General features: G+C 35.3%; 1 protein-coding gene across 11 annotated transcripts in view; it reads left to right on the forward strand.

Annotated features, from left to right (window-relative positions):
* The window catches only part of ACAP2 (ArfGAP with coiled-coil, ankyrin repeat and PH domains 2), a 67788-nt gene that overhangs the window by 39999 nt on the left and 13849 nt on the right, over positions 1 to 13940 (forward strand). For 7 of the 11 annotated variants that reach the window (XM_069792339.1, XM_069792342.1, XM_069792350.1 and 4 more), the window contains 6 exons: positions 3233 to 3345; positions 7156 to 7176; positions 10374 to 10425; positions 11846 to 11946; positions 13153 to 13258; positions 13694 to 13902. In XM_069792339.1, coding sequence (XP_069648440.1) covers positions 3233 to 3345; positions 7156 to 7176; positions 10374 to 10425; positions 11846 to 11946; positions 13153 to 13258; positions 13694 to 13902 — 602 coding nt within the window. The remainder of the gene's footprint in view (positions 1 to 3232; positions 3346 to 7155; positions 7177 to 10373; positions 10426 to 11845; positions 11947 to 13152; positions 13259 to 13693; positions 13903 to 13940) is intronic. The other 4 variants (XM_069792343.1, XM_069792344.1, XM_069792349.1 and 1 more) reach the window with 1 other exon arrangement.

The following is a 13940-nucleotide window of genomic DNA, read 5'->3' on the forward strand; positions in this document are numbered from 1 at the left end:
ATAAGCTCGTGTGAAAATGCATTCACTGAAACACTGTCAAGAATAGTAAGTATTCTGTGACACACCAGGTTAGTGTTAATTGTGGAAATGAAAGTTGTTTTTCCATTGCCAAGTGGTTTGCTATCCCTCATGGGCATTTAAAGAAAAAGATGGGAGGAAAAAGAAAAGGCACGAAAGCATGCTGTACGTTTCACTTATATAACCTACTTCTAAATGTTTCTCTTCCAGTAGCTGGCCAACCTTGAAAAATGAGTATCAGAATAGAAGCCATAGATTTTCCTTCCTTCAGATCTGAATGAAATGTGTGATAATAGCACTTCAGTGTAACTTTCATAATACTGGCTTAATTTTCTTAGTTCTGGTTAAGTGAAATGTACTTCAGTCCTAACTGACACCTAATTAGTAAATAAATTATGTTTAAAATTCAGTCTTTATCAGCTGTGTGTTTGATTAAGAAATGTAAAATTCTGAATCATGTAAAGTGACTGGGTTTATTAACATGTGATTCTCTTATGCAGGTCACTGGAAAGATATGGATGTATTTCTCTCCACCCCCTGATTATTTTTTCTGATTCACTAAACTTTTCCATGCGCCAAGATAAAAATAAACTATAATGTGACTGCTTTTCTCCTATTATTTAATTACAAAATAGCAGAGACTATAAGATCAGACACAGCTTATCTAGTTCCTTTTTCTACTTTTCTCCTTTTAATTGAAATGAAGTGTGAGGGGTTTTTTGTTTGTTCATTTTTTTCCTGACCACAATTTTATCAATGAAGTGTTATGGATTAAAGCACATGGAAGCTTTATTCCACACCCCCCACCCCACCCCCCACCCCCTCAAGTTGGTAGCCTGCTATGAATAGTTAGAAAAATATTCGACGTTTCTGTGTATGCTCTTGTGTCTTTATCTGTTCTATAAAGGTGGAAGTCAATCAGGGAAGCCATTAAAAGTGACACTAAGTACACTTCATGAGGAAGGCTCAGTATTTTAGACAATTTGGACTGAGTGTAGCATGATAAATGATCCAAAGGAGTTTTCTTGTCATGCTTGTATATGTCTTCAAAGCATAAATCTGGATTCATTGGAAAAGACGTTGCATTTTCTGCAGCAGTTCTCCAAACCTGGAGGAAAATGTGATTACGTAGTAGTTTGGACAGAAGAGACTGAGGGAATGTATATTGTCTTTCACTAGACAAGGAGTTGCAGGCATCACTGAGGCAGGAAGATGCAAATCTTTAGCAGGTTTCATTATGTTTGGGAGCTGGTAAGTTAGAGTGATTTATCAGGTTTTTTTGGGAGGGAGGGAATGTGACATCAGTATTTCTAAGTCTGTGCTTACAGGGGTTTTCTCTCTTTTTTTTTTTTTTTTTTTTTTTTTTTTGGAGAGGATAAGAAAAGAACAGAAGGGACTTTTAACACTTTGAGAATGTTTGTTTATGTCATAAGTTGTGACATACACCAGCATTCTCTAAGTTAAAATTTTACTGTGATGTTTGTGCTTACCTGAAGTCTTTAATGTTCAGCGTGTTCTGATCTAGAAAACAGAAAATCAAAGTTATTAAGTGTTGAATAATAAATGCACAAATTTGTGATTTTTGAGAAGGTTTTATTTGCAACCTATATGTTTATTCAGCTGAGTATATGGTAGTGATACAATAGTTCCATTTGCTTTTGGAACTTTTTTGCACTGATCTTCTGCCAGTGAATTAATAAAAATCTATATTTAATATTTCAAATTCAGTTAATCTGTTCAGATTGATAATAGCTAAAAACACTGAGTAATTTTATGGAATTAGGTGCTGTGCTGGCCTGGGAGTGTAAAGGACCCATTTTGATAGTTATAACTGCTTCACTGTCTTGTTTGTTTAACCTTGGATTGGACCAAACCATCTGCATGTATAAGAGTAAACATTGTGTGGAGCAGAATATTTGTGTTCAGGCTGGACTATTACATAGGGCTAATGGTATTGTTTTGGAAGCTGACTTTTTTTTTTGGTATAGCCTCTTCTCCCCTATGTACAGACAAATTCCTAAGGAGCATAGTACAAAACAGAGATTTACAGACATGCTTTTCACACAAAGCTGATGTTTGCAGTTTACAAAAAGTACCTGCTGAAGGTATGGGAGAGTGACATTATGAAGTGTCCTGCATCTTCAGTATTTAACCTGGGTTTTTTTGTTCTGAAACCTAATTTTCAGTGATGTTTCTCTTCTGCCCTAGTTAAGGGGAAGAAGCCGTATGTTAGTCTACTTCAAGGATATGTTTTACTAACAGTGAAATTAAATAATAATGTCATTATTTTTCATCTCCGGACATAGCTTATGATAAATGATGTCACTCCATGTGTGCTTTTTCATGCACCCCTAGCAGCTGTTAGGCACCCACTCACTGAATACCTGAACTCTGTAGCTCCCTGGGAAGAGTCCATGCTGTTTCAGATGATATGAAAGCAAATAATCACCACATGTATTGCTACATAGTTTACCTTTGCTGGAGATGTGAAGTAGTTAACCTTTCTAAAACTTTTAAAGCTGTTATTAACTGTTATTAGCTGTTACAATTTGTTATTAGCTTGACTGAAATGTATATTCCCTTGTCCTGCTTCTAGCTTCATATTCTTGTCAAAGATCATAAAGAAAAAATTACTGCTAAGTTCTTGTCATCATTGCCAGCACCCTGACTGCTATAATTTAGAGATAACTGATAGTGTCATCTTTGTTTGGTTACTTGTCTTCTAAGTTCTGATCCAGCTCGCCTGTCAAGATGACAGAGCTGAAGAAAATGCTAAAGCATGACTGGGTCTATACAGTTGTCTGTAACAGGCTGCAATTGCTTTTCAGTTTTGACTCCTAACTCCCATTGCCCCTTTTCCTCTACCTTACTCTTCCCTTTCTTTGGAATATATGTGAGACCATTTGAGCAGACACGCGAAGCATCAGATGCTCTGTCAGTAGTGTTTGGCCTCTACTTGGCCATAGAGGTCACCAATACCTGAGCAAGAAATTCCCCTTGTGTGCAGGTAAAGTAAAAATCTTTAGCATTCTGATCTCTTTAAAATGCTTTTTTAAAAAAATTGTCAGGGGCTGAGAGAGTCATGGCTTGACTAATCACTGTTGCAAGCAAAACATTATTCCTAAATGTTTACTTTTTTACATTAATACTGCCTGTATTTGAAGTTTTATTTGAAACTGCAATGTCTTTTTCTTCTCTTGTTCCTTTGTACTAGGATTATTCCAGTGATGATACTAAACTAGAATACAATGTAGATGCAGCCAATGGTATTGTTATGGAAGGTTATCTATTTAAGCGAGCCAGCAATGCCTTCAAGACTTGGAACAGGTAATTATTCAGAACCTCTATTTACTAGCTCATTAAGATACTGCTTGTTAAGCTAAATTCTGGTCTGACTTATAACCTATGCAACTCACTGATTCCACAGTTTTGACAGAACACTTGGACGACTCTGTTAATTGGCATAGAGATGACACTTCAAAGCCGTTTGTCCTTATTTTCTGTCCTAGTTGTTTGCAAGCCTTTTTCTAAGAGTGTATCTTAGTCTGGAGAAGTTCTATGTATGGAAAATGTGCTTTGCTGTGCGCGGTCTGGCTCTGTAATTGTGTTTTGGCCTTACTTTGGAGTTGAAACAGAGCAATCCTTATGATTTTATACAATAAGCTATCTGAATGTATATGCTGGGGAAATAAATATTAGAGGACAAAGTAAAATGGAAGTTGCGTAGCCATTGGAAACTGGGAAACACAGTGAAGGACTCTAGTACTCAAGAACTCAAGTTATTTTTCCTGAAAGATAAGCATGTAATTGTTAGCCTTTACAATTCCTGTCCTGTGCAGTGACTTCTGCTTAGTAGTTTTGATGGTCCTGTTGAGATTCAAAATATGTTGTTAGTCATGTCTCTTTAACAATGTATATTTTACTATTTTTTAAATATTTTTGTCCCTGAACAGGATTTCTTTTGCATTTCCAAGGGTGTATGCTTTTTTCAAGGAAATATAGATGCTGGAGCATTCGCAGTGTAGCTGGAAACAGTTCTTGAATTTTAAAGTTAATTTGTTGTGATAGAGAGCTCTTTTTATTATCTTATGCTCTATAATTTTTGCAGGAGTGCTTCTGTTAAACTATTTGCTGTATTTCGAAGGCCAAAATGTACATTTGGATATGTGATCCCTTCTAACCTTAATTATTCTATAATTTCTTGAGCATCTCAGAACATCACAAGTCTGTAACAAATTGGGATTGCTTCACTTAAATCCGTAGACTGATGCAAGGGCCACTGGTGTCAATAAGACTGTATCTGTATTAGCAAGTCATGTGCAACTAGTATAAGAGATTTTGCTACAGACTACTAGTCTGGTGCTGTGGTCTGATTATCCATCTGTAATTGTAATGTATCTTCTGTGTTAGTTTCATCCAAGCAGAATTCAGAGCTCTTCAAGACAAATCTGCGAGGCATCAAAGGACAGTGAAGGGAGAAAACTGGGAGATATGCTTCAAAACCATGTTCCTGGTCTGAAGTAAAATGTTAGTGTAAGCACACTGAGAAAAATCCACAGTAACAAGGCAGGAGATTGTCCTTTATTGGATTCTCAACAGGCTGAAAGGGTCCTTTTTGCAAAGTGTTCTGCAGGATTGACTGCAGCCTCTTGATTAGTGACTGAAGGCAAAACTCTGACTCACTCTGGGTTCTTCTTTTGGATAGCTTGAAGGTCTTGCTCTGAAGGGAGGTGGCAGGAGGGGGCAGGACAGTAGTGTTAGAAGGTAGCTGAGAAATACTATTCTTCCACATGGCTTCATACTTAGTAATATTGTACATGTATCTTACTTTAAGGTGGTTAGGGAGTAGGATTCAATTAAAACTAACTCCTGTATGTTGGAAATTTAAATGGACACAAAGTAAGTACAGGGAAGTCATAATTAAATCAAGATACACAATGACATTCTTTCAGGTTAAGTTACAGGTTTGAACATATATAATAAAAACATATCCAAACAATAAGTTATTTAAGTGAGCCAAGGTAAACAGCTCAATAATGAGTCAGAGCTACCTACTTTTACTATATAATTTATATTTGCTTATAGTTTTTTCTTCTAATTTTCACAAGAGTATTCAATAAAGCTAAACCTGTAACCTTCATTTAATCTGAGATTCTTGGTAACTTATCTCACTGTGATAGGCTAGTTGGATGCTTCAGAATTAGGCAAAGAATAGCATTGGATATGCTATCTGTAAACATAGTTTAGAAATTGAATCAATCATTTTAATTTTGTACTTCACAAACCATTGCTAGTTGTTAAGAAACTACTACTACTATTATTATACATAAAATATATATTTAAGACCTCCTTCCTGAAGACAACTATTAGTTTCTGAATCCAGCCCCATTTTTCATGTTTTAATAAAAATAGAGAAGTATTTTCATCTTATTTTTATTTCTGAATACATTTGTAATTGCTTGCTATGTTGTAGGCACTGAAGTGGTCATTGCCACTTTCCACTGCCTGTTTCCAATGATGGAATGCTTTACTTACGTACTATTGCAGTTTCAGCTGCAGGGAGATAATACTGATTAAAGTTTAGCATATATTAGAGGTGAGTGTGTTTTTCCAGTCACTAGGTAGAGTACAAGAAAGTACTGTATTGTTGCATTGAACTGTTTTGTGCCTAAAAATGTACAATGAAATACCAAAAGAGGAAACATTTAGAGAATTATGTATTTTATGTGAGGGAATTCAGAGCTGAAGTCAGAGACACCAAGACAGACAAGATATTTTCAGTGTTCTTATCAGATAAGTAGTTTGCTGCTTTATTGTATGCCCATCTTTGGGGGAGATGGGTGGAAAATCAACCAGCTGAAACAAAACTAGAAGAATTTGCCCAGAAAGAAATACTGGAATTTCCTCATGTTCTGAGCCAAGGGTGACGGCACTGATCTTCCTTGCTAACTGCTGATTACACTGTCAGTAGTAAGATGTATTTAAAATGGTAGATTCTCTTTTCCTACTGTTGGTATCAGTCGGTGTTTTGATGGTTCTAGACCTTTTTAAGTACTCCTTTAAAACTGAATTAAAGGCACCAAAAATCATTGCAATTACCACTATTAGTGTATACTTGCCACCATTAAAAACATAAGAGAAAAGGAAACTGTACAATGGATTTTGTCTGGATTTGACACGCATCAGTATGGTTCTAGGATTCTAGCTGGCAAACTCAATAATTGTGATGCTTCTGTGTGCATGTCTTGGTTAATGAATCCATGGACACCATAGTGAATCGTCCTGGGAAGTCTGGTTGCTGGGGGAGAAAAAATCAAAACCATATAATGCAGCCCGTTGAAGGGGGGCGAATCTGTTCTGATGAATGAAAACTTATTTTGTTTCCAATCCAAGCTAATTTCTTGCTAGGATGTTGTAGTTTCTTCTTGGGCAGCTGGCAGCTTGCCTTTAATTGTCTGAAGACTAGTTATTTGGGCTTTTGCTTCAGGTTTCCTGTTCTTGAGATATTTCTGCATGACACTGGCTTGAGAAACAAATAGTGTTTGAGCAGGTTACAAAGTAAACCACAAGAGCTATTTGCAATTCAATGTTGCTGTGTTTTGAAAGAGCTGGAGATTTTGCAGTCTCTTTTTATTGTGGCTAAATGGATAGTGTATAATGTACATGAGTATTTCAGATAATATACTTGAACAGAATCAAAATGTTATCTTTATACTGGAAAGTCTTACAGTAACAGGTATGGAGACCTATTTTTTGAATGTACGTCTATCTGTTTGTAAATGATGTATCTTATTGTGCACAATTTTTCTTAAGGCATCAGAACTGAAATCAGGTGCATTTATTATTGTGGAGCAGTGGGTGGAAAGCTGTTTTAGTTCCTAGAAATTCAAATGAAAAATAAGTCCATACCATAAAGAAAGATATGCGTCAATAAATGTGTATAGGGAGAGAAGCATTTATCAAACACTAGTATGTTCTAAATAGGTTTTAGGTGGATGCATTAAATGTTTTCCTTTTTAATTCTGCTGTATTTTCAGATCATGCTAATTCTTTGCTTATTTTGCTCATTTTGCATTTTTCATTCCTTCTCCTCCTTTCCCTTATGTTTTAATCCTACCCCATTTTTTCACATGACAGGAAAAAGCCAGATCACATCAGGTACCAACCAGCTTCTTTTATACCTTCCCAATGTTTCTTTGGCACGCAAAAAGCTCTTAATTAACCCTGCATTTAATTTTGATTACTTGCAATGGATGTATAAGTGGCTCAGTCTAAGAAAATAACAGAAGGATTCTGCCTGGGATGCCAGTATACCTGCTGCTCAACACCTTTAAAAGAATTAGAAAGATTGAGTTAGTTTTAGCTAAAAAGGAATTACAGCAAAGTTTCTGCACACAAACTTCTGAGCTTACAAGATCAGTGTTTTGACTTTTTCCAATTGACATTGGTGAGGTTTTTCTTACCAACTGCATTGGAAATAGAAGTGTAATTTTTAAATGTTGTGCATTCTTAATCACTCTGTTTTACTTGCATGCTGATAGCAACTAGTGAAGAAAACTGTTTCCTTTTGAGAATCAATAAGCGTGATTCATTTTTTTTAATGTAAAACTCAATTTAAATTCTATATTTTTTTGGTATTACTCTCAGTTCTCAGAAACTGGAAATGTTTTTCAATGAATTTTGTATTCATTCGTACTTAACAAATACTCTTTTGAATTGTGTAGGTATAAATGATGGAAAACATTCGGTTTCTAAACACAAACAGCTATATTTAAGCACTACTGAGTGAGGCAGTGCAAATTCCTTTAAGATTCCCCAAGTATGTTTTTTCCTTCACCATGCTTCTCTCCTGTTTTTGACAGAATGACACATTTAATGAAACTTTGATAATGGTCAGTACTTACTGCACACATGTTGCCTAAAAGTTTTATGAATGTTAATTCTTAGAACAGGTATACCCTGTAACAGCACCTTCAGTACATATACTGTACCTCAGAAGTTCCTGGCTGTTACTGCTGTAGACCCCCAGCAGTCTGTTTCCTTACGGTAATGAGTTTACTGATGATACTTGGTTAATAAGAAATAATTCAAAGTTTTTGGCCTGAATAAAACTGCTGTGGTATTGACATGTTGGGGGGAGTCTGCTACTTTTATTTTTTCGAGCATACAATAAAATGTATTAACTTCCATTGGCACCTACTTCAGAAGTGTGATCTACAAGTTATACTACATTCTAAAATGTTGATCTTGTTCAATAAAAGTTTCTAAAAAAAAATAAATAATCAAAACCCCCACACTTTGGCTGGACTGAAAAGTTCTCTTAGACTTAATTTCTGTACTAGAAAAAAAAAGCGGCTAGAATACTTTGAAAAATTCTGGACTAGGCTTTAAAGATGACACAAATTTGTTTTACAATTTGTGTGCTCACTTATATCCAGTTGATCAGATTGGACCTTATTTACTTTAGTAACTCACTAAATATTTAGCTGTAGAACAAATGAAGCATTGCATTAATGAAGTTAATTACACTATCTAAGGCCATTATTAGGGTTTTGCTCCATTGCATGTTATCTTGGGGCAAGGCTCCGTTTTTTAGTTTGGCTTTTGTTTTTGGTTTTTTTTTTCCTTTATCGCTTATTTACTGCTTTTCATGTTTTTCTATTTGGTGTTACATTCAAAAAATGCACATTAAAAAGCCTGGGTTTATTTTCCTTTTTGATTCTGCTTTTTGTGTTGAGTTATATATTTAAATATTAGCAATAACCTGCCTTAGGCTCATATTTGAGACTTAGTTACCTCATCTATGTTTTTTTTTAAATAGATGGTAAAGGTGATACCTTTTAAATAGCAGTGACAAAAACTACTGCTGCTAATAAATTGAAAAAGTAGTTAACTTTTTGCGTTATTTTGTTCAATTATTTTAATCCAAAAAGATGACTTTTTATGTTGGAAATCCAGTATTAAAAGAAGATCCTGTTGTTGCTTTTTAAATTAAATATATCTGCACAACATTTGAAAATATTGTTAAAAGGTAGAATCTCATCTGTCTACTGAGTACTAACTTTTCTAACAAATACTAGATTTTCTGATTTGTATCTAACTTTTCTGTATATCTTAATTTTTCTTAACAATCTTTGTGTGCTTCTTCTCATGAATGGCTTGTGGTGGTTGAATAAATATATGGAGCCCTCTTGTTACTAATTGTAGTAAACTGTAGTTTGAAGTTCAACAGCCTGTGGAGAATAACAAGATATGTTGCAATACAGTATTTTGTACACCGTTACTATTCAAAGTAATTGGCAGTGCAGAAAAAAGTAGTGTGGCATAAAGTGGTGTATTAGAGATAATTGAGTAATTACGCGATGATAAACACAGGTTCACATTATAAGCCTGAACAAAACAAATAAGTGTAGCAGGACTGAATTATTTTTTACGTTACCCTGATTTTTGTCAGTATATCAAAACCAGTGATGATTGGTTAGCTTTTATTTTGTGCATCCCCAGAAGAGCTAGAAAGGGATGGTTATATTTGATGCTTTTTTTATATTCAGTGGTCTGATAAAATGCAGTTGTTAGATCTGAGGCCCTCATATTTTTTTTCCACAATATGAATGATCTTTCCACTCTCTATGAATTGTATCCTATCTGAACAGTGAGTTTGACAAGGAATGATACAGTTCAGAGGAGTTTTTAAGCGTTACGTTATCTCTTAGATTTTATAGGATGCCTTCATTAAATCTTTTATTTGTTGTTTTCCTACAAAGCTGAGGCTTAAGTTAGGATGCTATGTAAAAGATTTTCCTTGATTTTGCTTTGGTTTTTTGTATGCAACCTTTTTATTTCAGTGTCTAAAATTTTAAGAAATGCCAAGTATAGGTAGACATTAAACATGCATGGGATAGCAACATGTAGTACTTTTAGTGCTTTAGTAAGTTATTTCTTAGTTCTACTCAAAAATATTTCAGGAGTAAGTAGTTTACATATTTTAAGTATCTTTGTTATTCAAACTATCCGAATTTGTGTTATCAAACAATTACTTGTAGCTTGCTGCTAAAATACAGAAGTAAATGTTCTTTGAAATGAAAATGTTTTGTGTGATAGCTTAACTAATGTTGTCATAACATGAATGCGTTTGTTTAGGACTCAAATTATTTGAACCTTGCTTTCTTTTCTGTTTTGTCTTTGCTTTCCCTTTTTTCAACGTTCTCACGAAATAGTTGCCAAAACTGACTGTGGCATTACTTCTGTGAATTCTTTTATGCAGTCTCTCTGTAGACTGTATGTTAGCGCATTTTGGTCAAATAAGCACTGTAAAATCAGTTATGTATTCTCTGGATGTCTCTTCATTTGAATAGGCGCTGGTTCTCAATACAAAATAACCAACTTGTGTACCAGAAGAAATTTAAGGTAGGTATCAAAAACTGGCTTGGGATAGTTTGGGGTGTGGGTGATGGTTTTCCTGATTGATCGGGGGAAGGAGAAGCAGTGCTGACATGGGTAGCCTGTGTGGTCTTCAACAACCTACTGCATTTTCTAAATTACATTCTCCTTTGAGAAAATGAGACTTCTCCCCTTGTAAAATGAGACTTAATTGCTACACTTCCAGATTTTGAGATTCCTGCACAGTGACTTGTAAGCACATACTTTATTTGCTGTGGGTTTTGTTACCTTGTTGCAGAGAAGGTTTATGAAGAGCCTTAAAAGTTGTTGGTCCCAAAAGGCTTGTACGCACTTGGTGGCAGTGGAATATTCCGTGCTGTTTTTCGAGCAGTTGTGTTTAACTCTTTCAGGACTTCCTCCTTCCAGTTGCTTACTGGGTTCACATATCCAATTTAGCAACGGGGGAGAGAGGCGGGGAAAAGAAGGCATGAAAGCATTTGTTATAAAACAGTCAGGAATGTTATGTACATGTATTTGATACTGAAAATATGAGGCGATTCAGCAGCCAATGTCTGTCTGCTTGCTGGTGGGAAAGTACAGTTGTATATTACAGCGATGAGTGCAGCTCTGCCCCAAGCTGTGGAAGCCAGCCTTTTCAACCAACATTTGGGCCTGTGCTCCTTTATTTACTGTTCTAGAATCTGCTTATGCACCACATAGCTGTAACTGTTCTTCATGTTGGAAAAAAACAGAGAACTGTATGGAGATGGGAGGCGGGGCGGGGGGGGGAGCTAAACACAATTAATTTCTCTTCAGTGTTAACAGATCAGAGGTTATTCCTTGTTACCTGATACTATCAAATTAAGGGTTTTCATTTTTGTGGTTGGAAAGGAAGGAAACTGTTGACTTTGAGCACATTTGAGTTGGGCATTTTGTGTTTGTGAATTCCAATTACATTTTTATGTTTTTTAAAAACTCACCTTTAAAATGCCATTAGCTTAGAATAGAATTCTTATGAATTGAATCAAATTTTCAAAACCACTGCATCCAGCTTCTGGGTTTTGTACTTGGCACTTATAATACTGCTGATTTAGGTGTAATCTTTCTGATTTATTTGTGATTTAATTGCATCTCTTAGAAAGTATCTTTGAACTCCTTTGAATACTGTTGTTTAAATTTAAGATGTTGATTATTTAGTACATTGGATTGCAGGTAAAAAGTAATTCTCCAAAGTTTGCATTAAATTTTCATTAAATACAACTAAACACTAAAACTTATCTAAATACTTCCTGCTAAGTATCTCTGATTCTACCTACTTAAAATTATATTTTTGGAGGAAAAATTTGTGTAAACAAGCAAATATAATTCAATGATAAATAATTTGGGATTATTAGCAACTTTATTCTCTTTCCCCTATGTGACATTTTTGTTGATTTTTGTCTCTTAGGATAATCCCACGGTAGTTGTTGAAGACTTGCGGCTTTGCACAGTTAAACACTGTGAAGACATAGAAAGACGTTTCTGTTTTGAAGTGGTTTCTCCAACAAAGTAAGAAGTGATGGAACACATTTATTTAAAAATAAAAAAGTCATTGCATTCGGTTGTCTTGAAATGCAAGATTAACATTTCTCTTGGAGTAGATCAAAACAGAAAAAGTATCTGAACAGTTCTCTTTGAAATATTTGGTAAGAGAAGTGATGCTGTGAGAAGTGTTCCTAGTATTCAGTTTACTTTGGCATTAACATAAACATGCATTCTTGTGCTTTAAGTATAAAAGGCTTGTGGTTGTGGAGCTGTTGGGGCTTAGTAGTAGCTGATGCTATCAAACTACATAGTAATGTAGAAAATAGATCTGCTTCTCCAGATTTCTGATTGGTGTAATGAGAGAGAAACATACTAACAAGCTGTTGTCTCCAGTAGTGTTATATTACATTTGAGAATACACTACATGAAACTACCAAATAAAAATATTTTTCAGCTGTAGCAGTGCAGTGTATTGGTTTGGTTGTATTTGGAGAAGCATGGCAGTCCTGCTGCAGGAAGGGCAGGACGTGGATTTCTTATTAATGATTTTGAGATGTGACCATATTTAAGTTTTTGATATAAGATCAACCTGCTTTTAGGTTTGGATGTTATCTACACTCCCCACTCCTACTTAACGTTTCTCTTCTTAATAGATTGCTGTCCTAATGTTTGCATCCTCATCTGTGGTTCACTTTAACGTGCATTTTGCTCCTGCTTGCCTATGCTTTTTCAACCCATAAGTGTTGGAACAGTTTTGTACTTCATGACCTGTTTCCTTTGATTGTTGGTGTGAAAAGTAGTTCACTCTTTGTCAGAGAGCTTTAAAATAATTTTCTCTTGATCTCAGTGAATGAAACTGTTTTGAAGGACTTATACCTGTATCTTGTGTAATTAGTCATGGAGGCAAATTGCATGGGAGGATATAAAAATGAAAAACTTGGAATAAGAAAAGAAAGGGAATAGGAAACTAAGCCATTCCCTGGTCATATCTATATGTTTCAGCATTACCTGCAAATAGTTTTGAAACAAGGAGTTTGCAATTCATAAAGGGTTAGCTGCTTTGTTATCTCAAAATAAACAGGTTTATTAGATGATGCCTATTAAACAATATACTTGTGGTGATAGCGAGAAACTTTCTCAAGAGTCTGTATTTTATTGAACAATGTGTTATTTGATGTTAGCTGCTTGGTCAGTCTCTTTCAATCTGAGTACACGTGTGATTTGTCACAGAAGCTGCATGCTTCAGGCTGATTCGGAAAAGCTGCGGCAGGCATGGATTAAGGCTGTTCAGACCAGTATTGCTACAGCATATAGAGAGAAAGGGGATGAATCTGAGGTGAGTTTAAAAACCAACCAAACAACAACTGCTCTTTAGATCCTGAAAATTAAAAACAGAGAAAACCTCTTTTTATGAGAGGGAAGGAAAAAAAGAATCCATTGTTTGTCTTCCAGTGGAAATGCAATGAAATTTTGAAGGCTATGATTTATATCTAATCTATCTTTTACTCCATCTTACTAACATTACTTTGGCCTATATGTTTTGATGGATTTTTCTGAAGTGTGATGAAAATTCATAGGATACTCCTATATTCAGTTCTAATACTTCTAAAAAATGAAATATTTTTTCAGTTCTATGGGCTTCCTTGGCCTTAAACGCAGAAGTTATTTTTTTCTATGATTCTAGTGCACAGTCCGTATCCGTAGGACTTCTATTTCTTTAATTTAGTGTGTGTGTCTGTCTTGTTTGTTTCTTTCTTTTCTTTTCTTTTAGAAACAGGAAAAGAAATCATCCCCTTCTACTGGAAGCCTAGAGTCTGGCAGTGAGACAAAAGAGAAGTTGTTAAAGGGAGAAAGTGCTCTACAGCGAGTTCAGTGTATTCCTGGTAATGCTGCCTGCTGTGATTGTGGTTTGGCAGATCCTCGCTGGGCCAGTATCAACCTAGGAATCACACTGTGCATCGAGTGCTCTGGGATACACAGGTTGGGGAACTCTTCAGAACTGTATTTAATTTGTGCAT

Source organism: Haliaeetus albicilla, chromosome 9 (assembly GCF_947461875.1).
Source record: "Haliaeetus albicilla chromosome 9, bHalAlb1.1, whole genome shotgun sequence".
Lineage (NCBI taxonomy): Eukaryota > Metazoa > Chordata > Aves > Accipitriformes > Accipitridae > Haliaeetus > Haliaeetus albicilla.